Source organism: Aethalodelphis obliquidens, unplaced genomic scaffold, assembly GCF_003676395.1.
Source record: "Aethalodelphis obliquidens isolate GAN/ISIS:26980383/991018 unplaced genomic scaffold, ASM367639v1 scaffold48, whole genome shotgun sequence".
Classification (NCBI taxonomy): domain Eukaryota; kingdom Metazoa; phylum Chordata; class Mammalia; order Artiodactyla; family Delphinidae; genus Aethalodelphis; species Aethalodelphis obliquidens.
Genome location: NW_020837992.1, coordinates 274008 through 299642, shown reverse-complemented (window position 1 = coordinate 299642; position 25635 = coordinate 274008). Strand labels below are relative to the sequence as shown.

At 48.4% G+C, this 25635-nt stretch overlaps 2 protein-coding genes across 2 annotated transcripts in view; one reads left to right on the top strand and one right to left on the bottom strand.

Moving 5' to 3' along the window:
- The first annotated feature begins 13973 nt into the window (after positions 1-13973).
- MYOG (myogenin) lies at positions 13974-16886 on the top strand. Its single transcript, XM_027082628.1, has 3 exons — positions 13974-14515; positions 15291-15372; positions 15986-16886. The coding sequence occupies exons 1-3, from the start codon at positions 14045-14047 to the stop codon at positions 16105-16107; spliced, it is 675 nt and encodes a 224-aa protein (XP_026938429.1). The 5' UTR covers positions 13974-14044; the 3' UTR covers positions 16108-16886.
- Positions 16887-24293: 7407 nt separating this feature from the next.
- PPFIA4 (PPFI scaffold protein A4) overlaps positions 24294-25635 on the bottom strand; it is a 33908-nt gene continuing 32566 nt past the window's right edge. The window contains exon 28 of the mRNA XM_027082645.1: positions 24294-24764. Within this exon, the coding sequence (XP_026938446.1) occupies positions 24540-24764 (225 nt within the window). The 3' untranslated portion in view covers positions 24294-24539. The remainder of the gene's footprint in view (positions 24765-25635) is intronic.

Sequence of the window (25635 nt, the reverse complement as noted above, 5' to 3'; positions counted from 1 at the left end):
TGGTGTATTTGGCGAGGGGGTGTTCCACCATGGAAAGGTTATGGAGCCTGAGCTCCATCCTCCAGGTTAGGTGGGAAGCCCTCCCAAGAATCACTGCTTTTAGGAATAATAATAGTCCCACTAATAATAATAACTAACATGTTATTAGCTGACTGGGTGCCAGGCACTAAGGTAAGTGCATTTATTTGTAAAATGAGAAAACTGAGGCTTAGCAAGGGTAAGTAACCATCCTAAGACCTCATAGCTGTAAGTAGTGAAGTTCTCTGTCTGGCACCCTGGCTTGTGTGGGACGGGGGAGAGGCAAAGGGTCTAGATATCTTCCCCTGTCACATCAGCCCTTAGCAACCTAAAGAGGCAAGATCACAGGGATAGAAATCTGGACCAGGAACGTTGATGGGGGTGGGGAAGGGGCCAGGGAACTAGCAGACCCAGGAGATGCGCAGAAGGGCAGCTCTGAACAATGCACGTGTGTGTGTATATCCAGGTGATCACCCAGATAAAGGCAGTGTGATTATAAGTAGAAGACATTAAATGCTTATTAAATAAATAAATCCTGGCTCTTGAGGACAAGGCAGGCAGGGGTTGAAGCCCAATATGGCTTATTCCATTCTGCCATCTGTCACCTCAGGCAGGCCACTTCCTCCTCTCTAGTTCTCAGTCTTTCCTCTTTAAAACAAGACAGTTGGTCTAAGGTTCTTCCCAGCTCTGATTATCTATGCATCTATGATTTCACTGTAGTTAGCAAATGTGGGGAAGAGGAGTGTTGGGGATATCGGAGGTCAAAAGTCAAGATCTTGGCTATCAACCTCCAAGGCCAAGAACCAAGCCTTGGCAAGAACAGCCAGCAAGAGCAAAGCGAAAGGAAGACAAGTCAGGAGGCGCCATCTGTTCTGTGTGGCAGGGAGTGAGGTGCCATGAGCACCACTGATCATGCCAACATCCACTCCCAGGGCTATGCGCTGGTGCCAGGCATGCCCGCCAATTGGTGGATAGAATGCTCCCAAATTCATGACTCCAGGAGCGAGGCTGGCTGTCTCAGAATAAACAAAGTGCCAAGGCAACTTGATGCAGCTCATCTACTCCTCAGAATGCAACAATCCTTTTTAAGATCAAGGTGTCGGGCTTCTTGCCTCTATTAGTCTACAATTCTATGTCCCTCTGAGTCACATCTTCGTTTTTATTCCCCAAAGGGTATCAGTAACATCCAAAGGGCCAGGAATTCACCCCAGGTCACAAAGCACGTGGGCCATGATGTTCAGGTCAACCCAGAGGAGAAGTGACCCTGAACTCTCACTCTGTGCCATAGAAGGGACTTGCTTTGATGGGTTTCATTGTTTAGCTCAGCTAATTAGTAAGCATGTAGTGTGCAGCCACCATGTGCACTTGCTGGGTACCTACTATATACCCAATCTGAAGAGGAGTTGGTTACCAAGGTCATCCAAGGCCTGAGTCTGAGGTAGCAGACCATAATGGAAAAGACTGTCCACTGAATTTGAGGTTGGTCAGGCTGGGTTCTAATCCTGCATCTATCCTCAGTCAGTACCATTAGAAAATTTCTTAACTAGAACTCGCAGTCTGAAAATTGTAAGATACCTGCTTCATAGAATCATTGTAGGGACAAAATAGTGCCTGGCAAACAGGAAAGTCCTAAATGATGATGTAGCTGTTGATGATGACATGGTGATGATGGTCACATTGTCCCCCCTGAGTCAATCCTACTTCAGGCCCAGGGTACTTCCCTGACTATCCAACACCCACTGGGTGATACTAGATGGAGAATGCAGCTGGCTATGGGTTCAGGAATACAAGAAAACATTTCCCCTCACTCCTGGACCAGGAAGCGTGAGATCTTCACTAGCAAACAAAGGAAACTGTCACTTTCAGAAATCTGGATACAGTCAAGAAAGATGAGAAAGACAACTGGAGACTTCGGAAGCCAGACACAGGTTTGTGAAAGCAGCCCTATTAAGAGAACAGGGTTGAAGGAACAGGGTGAGGGAAGGGCAGGTGCCTGAGATCCTATCCCAGTCTAGTCCCCTGACCCACCTCCCAAGACCTCGACTTCCCCATCTATAAATGCAGAAAAGCAAACTATAGGCTGAAGTGGCTATGGCTAGAAATTTGAAGTCAGGGCTATGTCTCCATCATTATGGAGCCAAGATGGGGTGGGGACATGGAACATACGAGCTGGTGAACGTTTTGATGTGTGAATTCCATGGGTGGTCTGAGAGTGAGGCTTGGAACTTTAGGAATGGAAACAGCCTGCTGAGGAAAAGTCCCTGGACCCAGGAAGCAAGTTTAACCCAACTACACATTTACTTCCAGGAGGCCACATGCTTTCAGAGGCAGAAAAGCAAATGGGTCCTGCTTTGGGCTGGCCCAAGCTCCCACAAAGAGGGGAATGCAGAGATGCAATATGGCTCAGGGAAAATACTCCAGGCACCAGGATCTGGAGAGTGGAATGCAGTGTTCCCACAGCTCGCTATGCAGGGAACGTAGCAGATGGAACTGCCCTGACTTGGGGAAACATTTGGGTCCTTGTCACACTGACTCACTGTAGAGGATTGTGAGGAGGGCCTGGAGACAGACTAACAAAAGAAAAGGTCAGGAAAGGGAAAGCCAGGAAGCTGTGCTGAAGTTTCCTAGGATCCTTCCAGAGGCCTTGAGCAGGTAGTGACAAAAGGTCAAACTGGATGGGACCTTCCAGAACACCGAATCTAATTCTTTCATTTTACAGATCGGGAAACTAAGGCCCCTAGAGAAGTCAGCATAGCACAATTGAAAGAGGCTGTGGAGTCAGGGAAACATGAACTAACCGCTTAAAAGCTGTGTGATTTAGTACAAATTTCTTAACTTCTCTGAGCCTTAGATTTCTTCTTCGTAAAGGGACTGTGTCACTTGTAAGAAGTGAGTGAGGTAATGTATGTAGACCACTTAGCATAGTGGCCAACTCACAGTAGAGACTCAGTAAATATTAGCTTCTGTTTCTCAAGGTCACATTGGGGTTATCAGCAGACCTAGGACTAGAGTATAGATGTCCTGACTCTTGACCCAATGAGTTACACATTCTACCATCCAGCTACAGAAGAGTGTCGAAGACAAAACATGCCTGTGATGTGCCGTTAGAGATGGGGTAGGGAGGGGATAAAGCGATGTTAGAAGGGATTTTCTCATGACCAAAGAATGGGAATGTATTACCAAAGGTTCCATTTTGGGAACTTATTTAAGTGTGTGCTTGGAATGGATTAAAGGCTGCGAGTGAACTAAATGTCATCTTGATGACCTGTTTGGCTCACAGATGCAGGAATCAACTTACCAGAGGCAGGGCTGGTTATACTGTTCTCTAAACCCCCCAAAAGGAAGGAAATGAATATGCAATCATTCATTCAACAAACATTTATTGAGTACATGATATGCTCAGAGAAACAGGGTTTCTAGTTACCATTTTGCCTATGAGGAAATGAAAGTTCCAAGATATTAAATGAATAAAAGGCCATACAGCTAGCAAGTGTCAGGACTAGGATTCAATGCCAACTTGATCTGATCTTTGCCCTGCACCACATTGCATCTCCTGTCTTCTGACAGAGAGAAAGGAGTAAGATTGTGTCTGGGGCTGACATCCTCAGAATGGTGTGCATGGACAGAAGGTCTAGGGAGAACACCCGGCTTGCCCCTTCCTAAGAGCAGAAGTAGTCCTTGGAGGCTGCCTTGTGACCTTGTCCCTGGAGCTGTGAGCTTGCTGTGGGGGCCACCCTGCCCTGGGTAGGAATCTCTGTCTAGAATCCCATGGCTTTCTCAACCAGGATAAGACATCTCCCAGGACCACTCTCCAAGACAACCTCGCTGCCCAGGAGCTCCACTGGGACTGACATATTCACACCCAGAGTGATTAGGGGCAGGCAAAGAAGGAAATTCAGGCATAGACACAGTTCCTGTGTGAAGGGAGAGATATCAGGTAGCTCTCACTCTTTAGGGAGATTCAGCCCCTTTCCCCAGAGAGCTCCCAGGAATAGAATAAACACTACTTGTGCTCTTAGAGAGCTCCCAGTCTGATGGGGGACGCACAGACAAAGGTACGTTCAATAACAATCATGGAGCTAAAGCTTACTGAGTACATACTACATGAAAAAGCATTCATATAAATATGAACTCATTTAATCCAAACAAGAACTTTATGAGAGAGGTCTTATTTTTATCCTTGTTAAACAGATGAAGAAATGGAGGTACAGAGAGGTCAAGCCACTTACACAGCTAGAAAGTGATAATGCTAGGATTAAAACCCAGGCAGTCTGGCTCAAGGGTCTCTAAAATAAAAGAGAAAGAAAAAGCAAGCCCCTAGGCAGTGCTGGACAGTCTGGGGATACTCTAACTACTGGTGATTCCAGGTGACCAGCAACAGTGGTTCTGGTCCAAGAAGGCTGCCTCAGGAGCATGGGCAGTCTTAAGGCTTGTTTGGAGCTCAGGGCCCAGGGATAAGGGTCAGAAAGCAGGCCTGGGGCAGAAAGCAGGGCTGCTGAGATTAGCAAGCCAGAAGCGAGGGCAGTGAAGGTGAGACTCCTAGAGGAGGAAGACCAGGTAGTCTTGTGAAAAGTTTAGATAGAGCACCTGAGAAAGGCCCATGAGCCTGCCATGGAGAGAGCTGGCTAGGGACAGAGGAGCCCCAGAACAGAGAGGAATTAGGGTTGGGGAGAACACAAGGAAACATCCAATGGGAGATTTTCCATAGGGAAGGCTCTTGAGCACCAAGCCTGAAAGTAATATTGGGGATGGGGAGTTGATAAGGAGACAACAGCACGTCAGCAGCTGAGCCACATACTCCCCTAACCCCAAGCCCGACAAGCCCTCTCTCTGAGGCACCCATCTCAAATGCTCTAACTAGTTGACTGCTAAATAACATACTGATCATGAGCTGGGCATTGGCATTAGAGAGATATGAGTTTCTGGTCCTAGCTTTACGACTCACCAGCTGCCTACCCTCTCTGAATTCTGGGTCCTCATCTGCAAAATGGTGGTAATAGTAACTTTAAGGAATTATTGCGAGGATTAAATGAATTACAGGTTATCTAGCACTTAACATAGGGCCTGGAAGAAAGGGCTCAATAGGTAATGACCCATGAGTTATTTAAAAGTTTAATTTCCAAATATTTTGGGGGTTTTCTAGAAATTTCTGTTGTTGATTTCTAATTTAATCACATTGCGGTCAGAGCACATGCTCTCTATTATCAATATTTTTAAATTTATTGAGACTTGTTTTGTGGTCCAGCATATCTCAACCTTGTGCAGCTGTTGTTGGGTGGAATATCCTACTAATATCAATTGGCAAAATTGATTGATAAAGTCGTTTAAGTCTTCTATTTCCATGTTGATTTTATCTACTTGTTCTATGAATTACTGAGAGAGGATTTTTGAAATCTCTAGCTAAAATTTTGGATTTGTCTCTTTCTCCCTTCAGTTTTGTCCTTATGTATTTTGCTTTATGCATTAATTTTTGCTTTATGTATTTTGAAGGTCTGTTATTAGGTACATATACATTTAAGACCAACATGTTTTACTGATAAATTGAGCCCTTTATCATTATATAATGTATCCCTTTATGCCAAGTAATATTTTGTTCTGAAACCTACTTTTTCTGATATTAATACAGCCACTCCAGGTTTCTTATGATTAGTGTTCTCATGGTATATATTTTTCTATCATTTTTCTATCTCAACCTATCTGTGTATTTGTGTCATTAGTTTCTTCTAGACAGCCTATATTTGGATCTTATTTTTTTTAATCTAGCTGATTTATATTTAATGCAATTATAGATATGGTTGGGTATAAATCTACCATCTTGCTAATTGTTTTCAATTTATCCTATTACTCTTCGTTCCTTTTTGCCTCTTTTCCTGTCTTCTTCCAGATTAACTGAGTATTTAATATTCCAATTTATCTCCAGTATTGACTTATTAGCTATAGCTCTATGTTTTATTTTTTAGTAGTTGCTCTAGTTTTGACAATATTCTTCTTTAACTTATTACAGGTAATGTTACACCACTTCACATATAAGTAGCATTACCTGCTACTTTCGGGTAATGTTACACCACTTCACATATAAGTAAGAACCCTACAACAACAGTATACTTCTTTTCCCACCTCCCATTCTCTGTGCTATTGTTGTCATATATTTTATTTTTATGTTATAAACCCTACAGTACATTGTTATTATTTTTGCTTTAAATAGACAACTATCTTTTAAAAAATTTTTTTAATGAGGGGGGGAAATTCTTTTTATATTTACCCGCATGTTTACCACTTCTGATGCTCTTCATTCCTTTATGTAGATGCAAGTTTCAATTTTGTATCATTTTCCTTCTGCCTAAAGAACTTCCTTTAACGTTTATTATAGTGAGTATCTCCTGATGATAAATTCTGCCAGCTTATCTTTATTTGAAAAAAAGTCTTTATTTCACCTTCATTCTTGAAAGATATTTTTTGTTGGGTACAGAATTCTTGTTTGATAGATTTTCTTTTCTTTCAGCACTTTAAAGATATTGTTCTACTATCTTCTGTCCCTCATAGTATCTGATGATAAATCAGCAGCTTTAAAAAATCTTTGTTCTTCTAGACATAATGTACCTCTTTTTCTCTGACTGCTTTAAAAATTTTCTCTTTATCACTGATTTTCAGAAGTTTGATTATGATGTTCCTTGGTGTGGTTTTCTTTCTTTTTATCCTTTCTGGGGTTCATTAAGTGACTTAGATTTGTGAGTTCATAGTTTCCATTAAATCTGTAAAAATTTTAGTCCTTATTTCTTCTAATATTTTTCTGTCCCTTTCTGGGACTTCAATTACGTGTCTGTTAGTCCACTTGATATTGTCCCACATGTCAGTGAAGCTCTTTTTTAAATAATTTTTCTCTGTGTTTCATTTTTTATTTTTCCTATTGCTTTGTATACAGATTCAATGAACTCTTTCCCTGCAATGTCTCATCTGCTATTAATCTGTTATGAACTGAATGTTTGTATTCACCCCCCTCCCAATTCATATGTTGAAACCCTAATCCCTCAATATAATCAACGTAATTGTATTGATATTTGAAGATGGGGCTTTGGAGAGTTAATTAGGTCATGAGGGTGGGGGCCTCATCTCATGGGATTATTACCCTTATAAGAAGAAACACCAGAGAGCTTGATCTCTCTTTCTGTGCACCAGGGAAAGGTCATGTGAGCACACAGCATGAAGGTAACCATCTGCAAATCAGGAAGAGAGCTCTCACCAGAACCCAACCATGCCGGTACCCTGATTACAGACTTCTAGCCTCCAGAGCTGTGAGAAAATAAAATTCTGTTTAAGCCATCCAGTCTACGGTATTTTGTTATAGCAGCCAAAGCAGACTAATACATAATCCTATCCAGTGAAATTTTGATTTCTTTTTATATCTTCTATTTCTCTCTTCATTATGCTCATGTTTTTCTTTAAATCCTTAAGCGTATTGAGCATATTTATAATAGCTCTTTTAATGTCCCTATCTGCTAATTCTATCATCTCTATCATTTCTGGGTCAACTATTTCAATTTACTAGTTTTTCTCCTGATTGTAAGTCACATTTTTTTCTGCTTCTTTGCTGCCTACTAACTTTTGACTGAATAACTGACATTGTGAATTTTATATAACTGAGTGTTGAATTTTATCATATTCCTTTGAAGAGTGTTGGACTTTGTTCTGGCAGGAAGTTAAGTTAGCTCGACCCTTTGCTTGAGGCTTATTTTTAAACTTTTTAAAAGCAGATCTAGAGTACCTTTTACTTCATTTTACTACTAAGGTGTGACTGTTTTGTGAGGTTCTTGCTAAAACTAGTGGAAGTTCAAACAATTCCTGGCTTTATGTGAAGCTAGGAATTGTTAAGATACAGAGGGGAACAGAGGTTGAGGGGTTTTTGACTAATTGGATTTGGAAGGATAAGAGATAGAGAGGAACTACTGGGTGGTGGCATTAGTCATCTACAGTAAATAGGTGGCAAAACCACTATGGTTGGCAAGGAAGACAGTACTCATCATCCCCATTTTAAAGATAGAAAAATGAATCCCAAAGGGGAAGAGATTTGCCTCAAACCATACAGCCTGGGACATGGCAGAAGAGATCCTATCCCCTACACCCGGCCACCTGACTTCCTATCCCACAAGGTTCCCTCCATATCAGTCTAGAGCCTTGCGCACCCCTGCAGGAACCTAGGAAAAGCTGGGTGCCTGAGTTCCAGAGAGAGGAATGCAGGGAGGGTCTTCTAGCACATTCTGGGAAGAGGTGGCTATTGGGAGAGGTATTGGGGAGGAGAAGACAGAGCTGGGAGAAAAGCAAAGGCACCTCCACCCAGTCAGCAGCTGCTCCCAAATATGTCACAACTTGTCAAAGAGGCAGAAATAGAAGCTGTCCAGGGAGTAGAAGGGGGGTGGGGTGGCATGCTAGGGCTCTCGGCCCACAAGGAGGGCAGAATTGAGAGGCTGGAAGGGAAGGGAGACAGGAGAGGGGCTGCGGTTCAGAGATGAGTATGACAAATACATGCCAGGCAGTTCTAGGTAGGCTGAAATGGGTCCAGAGAACATTCCAGTTGCCTTTCAGTGAGATTAAATATGGGAGCAGAAGTGGAGATGGGAAGGGACAAAATATCCAAGGAAACCTGCCCTCTCTGATCCTATGAGCTCACCTTCAGAGCTAGGTCTGATTCAAACAACACTCAAAACAGCCCTCCTACCCCCGACCCCAGGAGCACTTCCTCCAGCCCCACATGCTGAGTCAGAAAAAGAATGTCACCTCTCAAAGGGCCGTTTGAATCATTCAATCCAGTATCTGGATTTACAAACAGGGGAGTTGAGAACCAGAGAGGAGAAATGACAGTAATATGCCCTGACTCCTTATCCAGGGTTTCTTCTTCCTCTTTCCCTGAACTTTCTCACAGTATTTGTCTCAACCAGGAGCTGAAGTTCCAGCCCTCATAGGGATTTCATAAGAAATCCTCACCTATATTTCCAAAGGCCCTCAGGTTCACACTGCCACACACTCTCCTAAGCTCTGGTCTGGTTATTTAAAAAACTAGTTCTGTGCTTTGTGTCTACCAATCACCTCTCCATGACCCTAACTTCCCGAGGACCTATCCCCTTCCACCTCCAGACCTGCACTTCCCCACCCCAAGGCCAGAGATTCTTGATGAATGAGCCTGGCTCTGAGCTCCAGATTCCAGGCAGGGACGGATTTCCCAGCGGTTATTTGATGCGCAGTTCTCAATGGAAACAATGTGTGGCCTCTGGAGGCCTGGAGCCCTCCCCTCCCCCTCATCTCTCCACCCTGGCTCCCATCTGCCTCCAAACCTCTCCTCCTGTCTCAAGCCCTCAGGATTCCCCCTGGTCTCCCCAGCCTATTGTCTCTCACCCTTCTCTTGTGTCTTTTTTTCATCTCTCCATCACTACCTCTCCTGATGTCTCTCTCAACGCTCCATTTGAAACCTAGAGCACCTCCAGTTCCCTCACTGCCTCCCACCTGTGGCCTCAGGCTCACCTGGAAAGCATGTACTCACCTGAAGCACCCTTCTTCACCTGTCAGCCTCAGAGAGGGAGAGGAGGCACCTTCATTCAGCCCCGAGGCCTAAGAGGCAGTCCAAGAGCTTTAGGTAGTCCAAGAGCCAACACTCGTGTTCACACTTCTGACATTGGTGCTCTGTGCACCCAGTATGTAGAAGGAAGAAGGTGCACTAGCTGATCCTTAGACTACCTTACACCTCTGACATTCTATGATTCTGTGATCTGTTCTCACCCTGCTACAAAGCCCCACAAATAATGCTGATTTGCATGACCTGTTCTTGCATCTAGGTCCTATTGAAATTTACATGCATTTCCACCACCCACCTCCCGCCTGGTCCTCATCCATAATACCAGAGAACTAGCCTAGGCAAACAAAATGTGGGGCCTGTTTGGAGAAGCCAGAGGCTCCCATTCTTCCAGAACCTTCTCCTTGATCCTCTATACCTAGGCACGTGAGACTCTGGGATGGGAAACTTGCTTTGATGCGAGTCAAGTAAACTAGCAGCCCAGGTCAGCCCCCCTGTGAGGTCAGTAGGGACTGGAAGATGCTGGGAGTCGGAAGGTTGGGACTGGGTATGCAGCAGATGTGGAAGGATAGAGTCAGGAGCAGGTGAAGGGGATCGCTGAGCATTTTGAAATCCAAGCACTACCATGCAAATGAGATCAGCCCAGCATGCAAATAGACAGAGTCCAGTTGAGACAGTCAGGGTGGGGGCACAAACAACCTGGCCCTGGAGCCCGAGCCAGGGATAAGGGCTTCCTCTGGAGGGAGCAGGACTGCTGGAGGAGGAGGCTACAGTCAGAGCAGGGGGCCCTGAGTGCCCAAGCCAGCAGGGGTGAGGATTAAGGCCTGACGCCCTGCTGTCAAGTTAGAGCTGATGGATCACCACTGGTGGCAGAGCACAAAGGCTGTTCTGTGCTTGGCACCAATGTGTTCCCATCCATCAGAGGGCAGTTTTCATGGGGTGGAGGAATATGCAGGGGGAGCCTCTAGGGGCAGCTTTTCCTCAGCTCAGTTCTAAGAGAGGAACAAGGAGAGAAAAGGGTCAATCGCTCCATTAGGGTTCTGAGGTGAGAGACACCTGGGCCACCCTATCTTCTCAGTCCTGGAAGGGTCTGTGCCTCACAGCTGGGACTTAACATAGTCCCCAAGCCACTCACTTAGACAGACATACACAAACACATCCACAGACAGGGAGGGATTCATTGAAACCTAGACACACAAGGTCACCCCTAACCTCCCAGTCCTGCCCTCACATTTGGTCAGAGGCAAAGGTCACACAGATCTAAGGCCAAACTCACACCCAGACTGAGGGCAGGGACTGATCTTATTTGCTGCTCTTGCCTATGTCCAGTCATGCCTGGGGAATAATAGAGAGTGGGCTCTCAGGAAATTGAGTTGAGCAGAGAAAGGAGTAAATGAATAAATTCCTTCTCTGGATTATAGTAGCATTTTTCTAGCCTACTCTATTATCACCTACTTTGTATAATCATCTTCCTCACTCAACTGTGAGTACCTGGCAGGCAGAAAGACCACATCTTATTCACATCAGTGACTCTCACACTCAGCACAAGGTGCACAATACCTGTTCCTTGAATGAAAGAGTGAATGAATAAATATATACACACGTGGGGTGGGGCCAGGTTTTCCCTGCTGTTTTGGTCCCCTAGAAGCAATGAAGACAGCTAGGGAAATAGCCTGAGGGAGAGGCCAGGAGTGGAGAAGAGGACAAAGCAAGTAAGGGGACTAATGTTTTGGAGGTGTTTCCATGTGCCAGGTGCCCTTTCATCAATACAACAACCACTCCCCTATAATACACATGTACCATCCCTTTACCAGCTGAAACATACATCCTCTCCCAGCTGAATCCATCCCCTTGCCTCTGAGTGGTTTGTTCAGGTCTTCAGCGCTTCACTCCGGGGTCATTGTCATGGTCTTCTATGCCATCTCCTTGCCTCAGATTTTCAAGTCCCTCCATTCTGCCTAGGTGGGCCTCCTCTCGTCTTTTGCAGGCTTGTCCAATCATCCACTTACCTGAACCCTAAGCTCCATACAAACCCATCTACCCAATGCTCCCTTCACCCTCCTCTCCTCTTCTCATCCAAATCCTACCTTTTCTCCAAGACCCAGCCCAGGGCTCTCCTCCCCTTCCAGCCTTCGGTGATTTTGATTTTCTGTAAACTTCAACACTCATTTGATGAACCCACTCATTTACAATTGGTCGTGGCCCCCATGTTTACTGCTGAATTAAAATAGCTCTCTCTTGCATTGTAATTTAACATTCACACAGTGTCCACACTCATCAACTAGAGAGTAAGATCCTAGAAATAATCACAGAACAAGCCCAGTTCTCCTGCTTCCATTTTTAGAGGATGTGGGCACATTGTTTAGGGGCGAGGCAGACTGGATCCCAAAAGGACAAAATAATGCAATTTCTGGGTTTCTATAGTAACTTCAACATCACTTTTTTTCTCAGCGCTCAGAGGATTAGAGTGTAAACTGAGACAAGGGTTTTCTTTTATTTTTTCTTTTCTTGATGGGATGTATGTTAGAAATAGAGATTCTTCTTCAGCCTATCTGGTCTGAGTCAAAGCAAGGTTTACAACCCACAGCCCCCAGGCTGCCACTCTGTATCACAGTGGTAAGGCCAAAAACCAAATGAAGACCTTGCTGCTCCCCCTCAAAATGCTTGGGTTTTTAAAAAAAATTGTCTAGTTATGTCCCCTCCTCATCTCTGTTCCTTACCCCAAAAGGACATCGGCATTTTCCTGGCTCCTCACCACAGACAATGAGACGGAGGAAAGCTGGGTTTTTCAAGCTCCATTCAGATCTCACCTTCTCTGTGAAGTCTTCCCTGAGTCCCTAGCACAGTTCCTCTTCTTCTTGTTATCCTTGCCACTGCTTGGAACTTATAACATCAGCCTCACCTGTCTTAGGAAGAGGAATCAGACTTAGTCCAGAGTGTCCTAGGGAAAAAAACTGGGACCACAGGACAGAAGATAGTAGAGGGAGCAGATTGCGGTTCAAAACCCAGAAGGTCTCCCTGCACATCAGTGGAATGGGCTGCCTTGTGAGGACAACAGATGTCGGACAATGGCCACCTGGGAAGGGGATTCGGACATCAGGGGTTGGGTAGAACCAGGTGACCAGCAGGGTCTACTAGATGGTAAGGTCCTCAAGGGTAGAGACCCTGCCTTGAGCATCGCTGTAATCCTTCAGTCCCAAGATTGAGCCTTGTTCACTGCTGATTTCTGAGGCCCCCCTACTATATTGGGACCACTGTCCTCTCAGACCCCAAATCTTCTGCTGAGAGATGGCCGTGGACGAAGAAGCCCGAAGATTAAGTAGTCCCTCCTCCACCTGATATTTGAGATCTGCATGATATATGTAAAGCTGATGGCTCAGAAGGGAAGACCAGAACAACCAAGCCAAGTGGTCAAGGAGAGGGCATATTTAAACTGAGTTTGAAGGTCTCTGCTTTCTCTCCTTTCTACCCCACCCACAGTGAGGAGCCAGGAAAATCCTGGTGTCTAAATGGGGCAGGAAACAGAGCTGAAGAGGTGCCATGGGAGGACAGATAAATGATTCAGAGTGAGAAAGGGAGGAGACAGAGGGCTCAGTAGATCTTGACCTTGCCTCTGTGGGGAAGGTGGAGATGTGTAGACTGCTAAGTTCTAATCTCTGCTCTGACCCCGGCCAGCTGTATTAAAGAGAAAACTTCCACTGACACATACCAAAAAAGAAAAATAAGACCAAAAAATTCCTTTTGCCTCAATTTATCCCCAATCACATGAGACTTAAGTGACATATGATGTCAAGGCTTCTTTGAAAACCCAGAAGTTGAATCCATCTGCCAATCCTTGTTACCTCGGACACTGAGTATCAATACATGCCCCAAATTTAAAGCACTCTCACCCTCTGGGAGGGGAATCTTTCTCAGAGTTTCATCTGACTGATATAGTCTGGGTAAGGTGCTGTGAGGAAGCAGGGGGATGAATAAGTTGACTTCTTAAGGCCCCTTCCAGCCTAAACCTACCCCTTCCTTACTCCTCCCTCCACCCCCATCCCGCCTCTTTGGGACTAGAAGCAGGCAGGCCGCCCAGCTAGGAGTAATTGAAAGGAGCAGATGAGAGGAGAATGTGTGTCCTCCCCCACCTCCCCAGCCCCCATGGAGGCTGTTGAGAAATGAAAACTAGTCAAATTACACCCTATGGCCTCCCTACCCGTGCACAAGAGCCGGATGGGGGTAGGCTGGCTGGGGGCAGGGGTGGGGGCGCACAGGGGGAGAGGGAAGGGGAATCATATCTAATCCACTGTAAACGTCTTGATGTGCAGCAACAGCTTAGAGGGGGCTCAGGTTTCTGTGGCGTTAGCTATATTTATCTCTGGTTCCATGCCAGCGGGGAGGGTTTAAATGGCACCCAGCAGTTGGCGCGAGGGGCTGCAGGAGCTTGGGGGCTGGTGGCAGGAACAAGTCTTTTCTGACCCCATGGAGCTGTATGAGACATCCCCCTACTTCTACCAGGAACCCCACTTCTATGACGGGGAAAACTACCTGCCCGTCCACCTCCAGGGCTTCGAGCCACCGGGCTATGAGCGGACTGAGCTCAGCCTGAGCCCCGAGGCCCGAGTGCCCCTCGAAGACAAGGGGCTAGGGACCCCCGAGCACTGCCCAGGCCAGTGCCTGCCGTGGGCGTGTAAGGTGTGCAAGAGGAAGTCGGTGTCTGTGGACCGGCGGCGGGCGGCCACGCTGAGGGAGAAGCGCAGGCTCAAGAAGGTGAATGAGGCCTTTGAGGCCCTGAAGAGGAGCACCCTGCTCAACCCCAACCAGCGGCTGCCCAAGGTGGAGATCCTGCGCAGTGCCATCCAGTATATCGAGCGCCTGCAGGCCCTGCTCAGCTCCCTCAACCAGGAGGAGCGCGATCTCCGCTACCGAGGCGGGGGCGGACCCCAACCAGGGGTAAGTGGCCACCCCACCCACCTGCCCCAGGGGGGAGGGGGGGCAGCAGGCACCTGGATAACCTTGGAGGACCCCGCGGTGGGGCTCAGTCAGATGGCTAGACCAGGAGCCAGACAGGGTCTTAGGAGGCTGCAGCATGCCTTCCTTTGTTAGAGCTAGGCTGCCCAGCTGACCTCCTGTGTCTCTGTGTCCTTTCCAGACAAGATAAAGGCAGTGGGGAGAAGAAGCATGTGGAGGGGGGTGGAACGGGACTGACGGAGGGATCCAGGAGCAAGTCCAAAGTCAGCTGGATGAGGGGGAAGACAGGGCCTAAAAGTCAAGGCCAAGTGTACCTGAGAAGACTGCTTTGCCCCTCACCCGACCCCCTCCTGGGTATGGCTGAGCAGAGAGCAAACCCACTCAGTCTCTCTCATGGAACCCCAACAGGCCTGCACAAAAGCGGCCCTGGTTGGGCCAGACATTCTGCCTCCTTCACCCTTATCCCAAGGTCAAGAAAACCACAGACCCCCTTAGGCTGGGTGTCCTATGAGGGCAGAATCACCACGCAGAATGGATGCTAGGAATGGCCCTGAAGCAGGGGTTCTGTGGCCAGAGAAAGGCATGAAGGGAGGTGATTTTGAAGATTCTGGAACAGGGGGTGGGCCAGGCTGGAGGGCTGCAGCTTGTGGCCCACCCTCCAACCCCACCACAGGTACTTCTGCCCATTGGGACTGGACGAAGAGACACCACCAGGAATGGCAGTGCCCTGACCTTGGGCCTTTGCCCTGTCTTGCAGGTGCCCAGTGAATGCAGCTCCCATAGTGCCTCCTGCAGTCCAGAGTGGGGCAGTGCACTGGAGTTTGGTCCCAACCCAGGGGGTAAGTGAGACCAGGACCCTGGTTACTTTGACTCAAACCCCACAGGCTATCTCTAAGCCCAGTTCTCCCCTCTTATCTTACTCCCTGCTCTAGTCCTCTTCCCTTGGCCTCTCTAGGGACCTTTTGAACCCAGGGCCCCAAATGGTGGGCTAGAAGGCCATGTGTCTCCATGAAGCCTTGACCAGCTAAGGAGTTGTCTAGGACTCCTGCAACTCCCCAGCTGGTGCCTGGTAGATGACCTTCCCCACGGAGAGGACAATGTCCCTGCCCCAAGGGTCCCTGGGAATTGCTGAGTCAGTGCTGCAAAACTGGGCCAGCAAAGGGCAGTTCTAGTCTCCCAGGATACACCATTCTGGCTCCACTTCAGAATAACTGCTTCCGAATTCTAACCCCACCAGGGGATATCAGAGAGGACACACTGACGTTCACACACACATCTGCATACACACGTGCACATAGCACTAGGAAAGGCATGGGCTGGGGAGTAGGACCCTGAGCTTTTCTCACCCATCTTTCCGGGAAAACCTGTGCCACTCCAAAGGGCTCAGCCCCTGTCTTCGGTCTTAACACACTTTTATCACCCAGGTAACATCTTCCTACCTTCTCCTTACAGATCATCTGCTCACAGCTGACCCTACGGATGTCCACAATCTGCACTCCCTCACCTCCATCGTGGACAGCATCACCGTGGAGGATGTCGCCGTGGCCTTCCCAGATGAAACCATGCCCAACTGAGATTGTCTGCCAAAATGGGCAACCATGAGAGCCCCCCCAAGCTGGCCACAGATGCCACCACTTCTGCAGTAGGGCTCTCCTAAGCCAGGCTGTCCTGATGCCAGGAAGCCAGCCTTGGGGCTGCCAAATGCCAGACTATCGCCCTCCTCATCCATGTAGGTTAACCCACCACCCAGAGAGGGAATGGATGCTCTCATTTAGCTAACTCCTTAGAGCAGAGAGCAGTTCTGTTTCCAGGGAAATAAAGCAGGGGACCGGAGTGCCCCCTTGTGTAAGCCCCCTGGCTCAGGGGGCAACTCAGGAGCTTCCCTTTGATCATAATGCAGCCTCCAATTCCACCCCCTGAAAAGATACACTTTGAGAGACGAAGACAGTGTCCTGACCTGGACAGACTATGTACATCTCCTGTTGTTGTCTCTTCCTATGCCAGGGTTAGGCTGGGCCTGCCCTGAATTGAGAGAAGGGAGAGGAACAATCCTCTGTTCCCAAGTCACTGGGGGGGCCAAGCTTTTGCAGTGAATGCTGGGAACCTTCCAATGGTTTTATGTTTTGTTTTGTTTTGTGTGTTGTTTGTAAAGCTGCCATCTGACCAAGGTCTCTGTGCTGACATTGCCAGGGACAGGTGGGGGTGGGGGGTGGGCAGGGACTCCTGGGGTGATTTATTTTGTTAACTAAGCATCGTGTGGTTTTGCCATTGTTTTGTATATTTTTTTTTCTTTTTTTTTGCTAACTTATTTGGATTTCTTTTTTAAAAAATGAATAAAGACTGGGTGCTAGAAGAGTGTCTGTGATGATATAGAGGGAGGAGATGACTAATGCTATAGCCTCTCCCACCTCAGTGGTCCAGACACGTGGCAGGGCCAGGGCTTGTGGAGCAGATGGGGCTCCAAAAGCGTCAGAGGCACCATGTTGCTGGTGGTCACTAGGCGCTGGGATCCCTGCTCTTTTTACCATTACAAAGGAAGCCAGGTCTGGTCCATTGGCCGGACGAAGACAAGATTCTACAGAAATCCTTGTGGGACATGCAGGAAATTCTGTTGAGCATTCTGTTGCACTCTAATTCATAGACACTGTTCACAGTCTACTACACTCCATCTTATATCCCAATAGGTCCATTCCCTTCCAGTTAACTGAGCATGCTCATATGCCTAGCACTTAGACCACAGCCAGCAGACAGGGGTGTAGAGCTGGAATTTGTGGGTTTCCCCTCTCTAATCCCTGCCTCTCCTCTGGTGCCACATTAGCAGGAGTCCTGTGAGGAAGTGGGAGGTAATTCAATCAGGGTGACTAGGGTCAGACACTATCACTTTCTTCCAGGCCAACTAGCATGTCCCCTTACCACACCCTTCCATTCCTCCAGGCTGCAAGAGATTCTGGTCCCTGTCTACAGCTCAGAGAATGAAGGCAATTCTGCTGGGGGTAGGGGAAGGGGCTTACAAAGGAAACAAAGCTGGGGCTCTCTTCATGTGGGATGCTATCTTCCAAAGACTGGCTTCCTGAGGGGGAGAAGGTGGGTGAAGAATTGGGGAGAAAGAATTTGGATAGAGATCGCATAATATTAACTGAGAAGGCATCAGGAGCTAGAATTTGAATGGACTAAAACCTTTATTAATTCCAACTGCTTCACGCTAAGTGTGATCTGATTTATTGCAACTTTTAAGTTTCAGAATCATTACAGAAGTCAGGGGATTCAGAGTGTGGTACATTCCATCCTGCATTCAATTCCTCAGGGCCCTTTATAAAACACTTAACCCAGTTTTATCAACCAGGCCCTCTTACCCATTCTGCACTTGCTCTGGGCTCAGCTGGGCCGTCTCTACCACACCTGTCCTCTTGATTTGTTCCTGGAGAGGGGAGTCAACACACTGCTCCCAGAGGTTTCTCCAGAAACTCCATTTAAGCAAAAGGTGAAGTAGGCTCACAGAACTCAGGTGAGGGTGCAGAAGGGAGGGTCCCCCCCGGGGCATGCTCATCCCAAACCACCAGTCAGGGCTGGGCCTGTTGGGAATCATAAACTGGCCTAATCTGTCCCCGTTTGTGGGATTTTCTTCTTGGGTTTATGTCATTGTGTTTACAGCTGTGGACAGGGAATGTTGCCTGCCATCCCAAGAAACAACAAACGTTGCCTGCCATCAAACTATCATCCACTGTAGTGGCAAGGTACTCCCTGAGGGGAATCCAGGATGGAGAAAAAACAGGAAGCATTCTGTGCTTCGGATACTGGCCCTAGATTGTTAAGATGCACACCTAAGGAATAATTTCAGTGAGCCTGGACTCTTGCATCTTCCCATACATAGAAAAGCACTAAAATCATTAATTTGATATGCCTGTTTTTTGTGATTAGCAGTAATCTTTGACATCTGACTACATTTTTTTTTTTTCAGCAAAAACTCCCATATATCCTGGCTCCTCCCTTAACTCTTCAGAACAGTTCCTCAGAGCTATCTGAGAGGCTGTCTCCTGGGCTATAGTCCTCAGTAAGTTCCCTGAGTAAAACATACCTTGCAACTTTTAGGTTGTGTGTTTTTCTTCAGTTGGCACAGTTCTACCTTCTTGGAAAGGCTGGAGAGGAATACCTAGGTCACTGCCACAACTCTTAGCTCTCCCTGGCTCCCTGCCCTTGGAGATGAGGAGAGTAACATGTGTGGATGGCAACACCTTGGCTCTCCAATCTATACTCACTCCCTTATTATGCACCAATAATACTGAACTACCCATTCAAGGGGGATCTTCTCCCCTCGGGTTCATTTCCTCTGCCCCTGGTACCTCCCAAGCTCCTAGGGTAGATACAAGCCTGCTGCCTTCAGTTGCCCTCCTTCTTACTGTGGGCTCGGTCTGGCCAAGAGAAAGGCACTCATCTCTCCTAAGGAACTGATAGGCTCTCGGGTTGCCAGATATATTTTTTAAGTTTATTCCTCTTCAGTTATCATGTCAATTGGAATCTGAGGTTCATATTCATAATCTGTTACGAATGAACAGTTCTAAGCAATGGCTATTAAGGTCGATTGATCCTGACCATTGTCAGGTGTAGTCATTGTCTGCTTATTTCTTTTTCAGTCTTTAAGTCCTTAAGCCTCCCACCAGGAAGAAACAATTTGCTGGAACTTCACATGTGTGAATGGCAAACTTTGCCAAACTGGAGCCCAGCCTCACTCATTATTTTCACAGAAGAAACATTTGTCATCAAAGCACAGGGACTTTCTTAAATTAACAAATGCTTGACCTGCCCAACTGAATTACAGATAAGACTCCAATTAACGAGTAATGAGTGATAGTTCTTTGGGGAAATTAGCTTACATCTGGTCTCCCGTGGAAGCACATGCAATAAATCAAAGTTAAACAAATGTTGCCTAATAACGGACTTTAGGGAATCTGCTAGAATAAAAAGATAAGATTTGAAATTGACCTACCAATTGTCAGTGTGGAGAGAGGAACTTCTTGGAGTGTTTAGATAGTGTGAATTGCAGAATGCTTAAAGTACTATTTGCTACACTCCAATAAACATCCTTAGGTATCTAACTTCTCAAAGTAACCTATTTGGCAGACTGAAAAACCTTTTTAAGTGCTGCAGGTATAGTAGTAGGAGGTTGGACCAACTGGAGACGGAGGTAAAGGGGGTAAAATGGAGGGTGAGAGAAGAGGAGCCCCCTCAGCTCGGGTATCTGTTTCTTGGATAAGACCCACCATGTCACGTCCCCTGGACTTGTCTGAATTCCTGGTTTCCGGACTCCAGGCTAGGGCAGAGATGCCTGGAGGTGAGCTAAAGCTCAGGAAGAACTGAAGGCTGTGAATTGGGCTAGGATCTTGGCTAAGGAGGCACCACCTAGGCCCAAATGGGATCCCCAAACCCCACAGCGATTCTAGCTGTCCCTCACTGCTCAGCCACAGGCAACCACCTGATCCAGATTCTCTGCCTCTCACTCTGCTGGGACCATTCCTAAGGAAGGCAAAGGAAGGTGTTCTAGGAAAGAAACCTAGAGTCTTCTTTCTTTTTTACAAATGCTGACAGAAACATGATGTTGGGGTCTCATCTCAAATGCAGCATGTCCAATATCAAGCTCACATTTTCACATGAGCCTGTTCCCTCTACATTCCCCAGCCCAGTAGATGGCAACTCTGGGAAACTGTAGTTTTCCTGGATTCCTTCAGATCTCACTCCTGTAGCCAGCTGGTCACCAAGGCTGGTCAACTCTACCTTTGATCATTGAGAGGGTGGGAGGGGACCCCCAGAGGCTTGTAGGCACTAGGCCAGCATCTTCCCTTGCCTGTTTGGCCTCCCTGAGTCACAAGTTGCCTTGTCTTACTCCCATCCTGCCATCTGTGCCCATGGACTCTACCATCCTGTATCATCAGCGGGTCAGTTAGCCTTGGAGAGGATACAAGGCTGGATGGTGGATTATGCTGCCCTCAGGGAGTTCACCATTCAGATGAACAGAAGAAACAAGCCTCCATGAAAATCACAGGAGCCAAGTACCGCATGAGTGGTACAGATGTAAGAGTTTGAGAAAGGGAGCTGCGAGAGGCTTAACTTCAGCGTAAGGTCTTGGGCTCACTTAAAAGAGAAGCAAGTAATATCTGTTAAGCACTCCTGGTACCAGGCCAGAAGTTTTAACAAACATCTGCACATCTATCTCACCAGCTGCACGGTCTCAGCTTTAGAATTTCCTGTTCTGCAAAATGGTGATGAGGATACATCACAGGGTTGGGAGGATTTAATGGGCCAATACATTTAGCATGCTTAGAACAGTGCCTGGCACACAATAGTTCTCAATAATTTTTAGCTTTATTTAATAATAATCCTTATAAAAACCCTCTGAGATAAGGTTGGTTCATTTATTCATTCAAGTATATACCTAACCCTAAAGGAGCTTCCCCACAGCCCAGTGGGAAACAGACAAAGAGAGGACAATGGCTGGGCAGAATCACCATGTGCACAGAGTGCCAGGGGCGCAAAAGGTTGCTGGTTATCTAATTCTTCTGAGGAGAGGCAGGCAATGCCTCCCAGGTGATGCTTGAAGTGGGTCTGGAAGGTTCACAGCTGCAAAGGCAAGGGAAGAAGTATTCTGTGCTGCCTTCTGGTGATGGGCCTGGGTAGACGCAACATTTCTGAGTTAGGTGGACTCAAGACTGTTGGGAGGAGAGGGCACTGGAAGAAGTTATGATGGCCTCTTGTCCTACACCGAGGAGTTGGACCTCAGTGTTGGGGAGCTGCTACAAAAGCGAACAGCAGCGTGATATGACTAATGGGTATTTAGCTTCAGTAACTCTTGCATCAGTAGGAAAGTCTATGAGGATAGTGAAGCAGGTGTGTACAGAGGAAGAAAAAGAAATAAATCAATCCCAGCAGTCAGGACTCCTCACTCCTTTTCCTATACTCCCTTGGCACAAGTAGCTCAAACACTAATCTATCAACCCATGGTTATGTAAGTAAACAGAAGGTTATTGACTACAAGTTTAAAAAACTCTGATATTTACTTTCCAGATTACAGCAGCCCTTAGGACTGTGGAATAAGCTAGATGTATCAGGTAAGCTCAAAGTTAAAAAAAAAAAAAAAAGACCAAAGCCATATGTATGTTGTCTCAAAACCAGGTTATTTATTGGTATGTACACACACACACACACACACTCACACTCATACAGACCCATACACCCATTCCTGATGCACTGTGTCGGCAGTACGGTACTGAGAAGGGACCTGAAAAGATACAGGAAGCTGGTGAGGGGGTATGGGTCACAAGTGACTCCCCAAATAAAAAGTATATTGACTGTGAGGCAAGGGATACACCAAGACAAGAGCCTTCCATCACTGTACGCATCACCTCCCTGCAATAATCCCAAGATGCCCCGAACAGACCTGGGTCCTGCCAGCAGCTGCCTTATGACATGACTAATTAAGATAGGGTTGAGTTGTAGAGGAGAGGCTGGGGCTGAATTTCCCACTATGCTAGCCTATCAGAGTTCCCTGAAGGAGTCAGATGGCCTTGTGGTCTCCAACTTCACCAATCTTAGGAATCTGGGGTTTCTCCATAATCTTAACATCCATTACCCAGGGATAGGAGCTCTTTCTCTCCATCCAACTTATTTTCTGCTCAAGAACTCCTCCAGCTCCATTCCCAGTGGCCTGACAGACAGGAAGGGCAGGGAACAATGAGGGAGAGCAAGGGAAGTTGGATGCCTTGCCCATACCCATGGGAGCCCACCCAGCCCCACCACTGGTAGACCTCTCCTCTACTGAAAAGCAGCAGAAACCTGTAAGCCTGGTACTGCCCCAGGCTCCAGCACTCCTTCTGGACAGGGTGCTCTGACCCATCATCCCACCTGCTAGCCTAGCCACCACTCAGAATCCAAGTCATCAGCTTGCAAACCAGCTGCTCAGCCACCTGCAGGGTAGAGCTTCACTGGCTCCTCTCCAGGAAACATGCTTCAGGCACTTTTCCTCTCCTTTCACTTGGATGAAACCTTAGGTTCCATCAGCTCACCCTGAACTTGGGTCCCAGACACTTCCAGGCACCTTGGCAGGATGAGTACATGGGTTAAGAAGAGGGATTTCTTGGAAATAACATTCCTACCAAAGCAGGACCTGTATCCCTCAGCCCTGGATGCTGCCGTGCTACTGGGGAAAGCAACTGAAACTGGGCAGGTCTCAGGAATTTCTGGACGAAGCAGTCCCTGCACACCAAAAGAGCCCTGAACAAGGGGGTAGTGGTGTGGGGACAAGCAAGAGAATGACAGTCTTCACCAACACTGGATTTCCTGGACCTAGGACATGATTCACTACAGGGGAATCTTTATTTTCTTCCTGGGAGATCAGAGGAAGGAAGCCTCAGATTACCTTTTTCCCAAACCAGACTTTAAGGTCAATGTATATACTCAATCCACCCATTAGGTATATTCTTACGGGGCTGGAATTATCAAAGAAGTGGGGCAGAGGGGGACAGAAAGGGAAGGAATACTGGGAGCATAGCTGGCAGTGCAAGGTTAGCTTGATCCACAGCCAAGATCCACACAGTTCTCTCTCCCCGCAGCCCAGCAGCAGCTCTACCCTACAGCTGGGGCAGGAGGCATTCCCGCTGCCATCTGGGCTTAAGGCTGCCACAGGCCATTGGCTCTCCCTCTAGCTGACCTGCCTGCACCTCTCACTGGGCAGGAGGGCTGAGTTTCCCCATCCTTATGTTTGGTGTTCGGGATTCAACTTAAACCAGGGCCTAGAATCTCCACCTTAGCCTTCCCTCTTCCCAGGTTCATCATCCTGAGGAAGAATGGGGCCTTCTACAGCCCTTCCCAGCCCCCAAGGAGGTCCTGGAGGTGAGGCAGGAGCTGCAGCTATGCAGATGAGTTGGGGGAGGGATAATGGTGAAGGTGCCAAGAGCAGATGTAGACCATCTAGTACAACCAAGAGGCGGACAGAAACCAGAAAGCCCAATAACCCAAGCAAGGCAGTCTGGAGTGCCGTTTTCTCGAAAGGGCCATCCCCAGCCCTTGACGCTGTGTCCTGGTCTCTGGTGGAGTTTGCAGTCCAGACCAGCTAGATGCAGAAGAGGGAAGGTGGAGTCCATCCATCTTGGGCTGCCTTCCTCTCCCTCCCGCAGACCCACAAGCATGGACAACCTGGTTGCCTCCACAACACCAGGAAACCCAGCCACATCCCGGAGAGCCTTACAAGGGACACACGTTGGACCTGGGGTACAGGGATGGCTAGGGGGTAGACAGTATATTCTGAGATATGAGACTAGGAGCCGTGGGAGTAAGGTGACCGAGCAGGAGGGTTAAGGGCTCTCCGAGCCTGTGAAACCAAGCAGAAGGAAGCTGGCCTTGGGGGCTGTAGCTAGTCCCGGAAGGCGGAGAGCATGTGTCCGTAGAGATAGTGAGAGTGTGCTAAAAGAGAGAGAAAGAGACAGGCGTTGCGCGGTGAGCTGGCAGTGAGTCCCTGAGAGACGGGTTTCAAGGTATCTGCGGCGTGCTCGCAAGCTCCAAGCGCCCAAGGCCAAAGAATGCAGAAGGGGTAAGCCGGGCACTGGGCGCGAGCAGGGCGGGAGCGGCACTGCCGGCCGGAGGCCAGGGACAGGTGCGGGGAGGCCTTGTGCGGGCGGAGGGCGGGCCGAAGAGCGCCCGTGCCCAGGGCCTGGCCCACTTACCCCGAGCCACGGGCACAGCCCCGTCAGACCCGGGGCGGGAGGCGGGGTCAGCAGGAGTAGGTCCGAACCGTGGAGGTCTCCAGTCTCTGCGCCCCCGCCGTCCCGGCTGGGAGGAGTCGGCAGCCGCGGGAGAACACAGAGCGGCGGGTTAGTGCGCGCACAGCTCGCCCGTGGGGCCTTCCCGGCCGCGCCTGCCCGCGGCGGCCGTTAGTTAGTGCAGCGCCGGCGCGGGAGCTGTGCACCCGCCTCGGCCTCGCCTGAGCGCCAGCGTCCGTCCCACTCCGCCGCCCGGGCACCTAAGTCCTGCTGGGCCGCGGCCATGCCCAGCCAGCCTGCCACTCACCTTCAGGCATGATCTTCTTTGGCGGGGCCGGTGGAGGCTGCAATGGCCCCAGGGTGGACACGCGGAAGCCTACCGGGAGCGTTTCGGCAGAGGCGCTGAGCATGGCGCTGCCATGATGGTCCCGCGGCCGGAAGCGTTTCCTCCAGGAGGGTGCGCGGCGGAACACCTTGTCCTCCCCCTGCACCGTGGGGACACGCAAAGGACCAGGGCTACCTTGGAACTGCCACCGTCACTCCCTGCCTGGGGTAGGACAGTCAATGGCTGGTTCTAGGGGTACCTTTCTCTTCGGAAAGAAGCAAGCAAGGTCACGTCCGCTTTTAGGCCCTCAGCTTTTCCTTGTGTAAAGTGAATGGGGCAAGTGGATGACTCTGGGGAGCCCTTGTGACTCTGAAGTTCCCTGTCTCTTGGCTCGCGGGGTGGGGTCCCCCTGTTCGGATGTGGCATCCTGCAGTTGAACTCTGTTTCTCTGCCCACCCCAATCATCTCAAACTGGGCTTGGGGTGCCCATTGACCTTTAAAGTATTCCTCCTCTCAGGCTCATCCATGGGAAGTAGTCACCAGCCAGCCTCCATTCACTCCTCCCTGCCTTTCTGGGGCCTCAGTATGGCTGCAGCACCGGTGTGCTGAACGAGTGCTGGGTCAGGAGTCAGGAGACCTGGCTTCCATTTTATCAAAACTAGCTATGTGACCCTGAGCAAGTAACCTCTCTGAGCTTCAGTTTCCTTATCTGTAAATGTGAAATAGGAATAACAGCATCTGCCCTACCTATTTCTCAGGCTGCCTATCCCTGAGGGGATCAGGGGAGAACATTGACCCATTGATAGTGATGGGTCAGGCAGATGGCCAATCAGAGGCAGGTTCCTCCAAAGGCTCCTGCTGTCTGCCCTCTCACCCATGCCAGCCAAGTCTCCAAAATAACTATCTCTGCCAGAGGGCACCCAGAGCCATAACTCTACAGGATGTCCCTCTGCACAAGCACCCACCCCACCCTTCAGAGCCCACATCCATCCTGCTTGGCAGCCATGCCTAATCCCCCTCAATGCTTATGT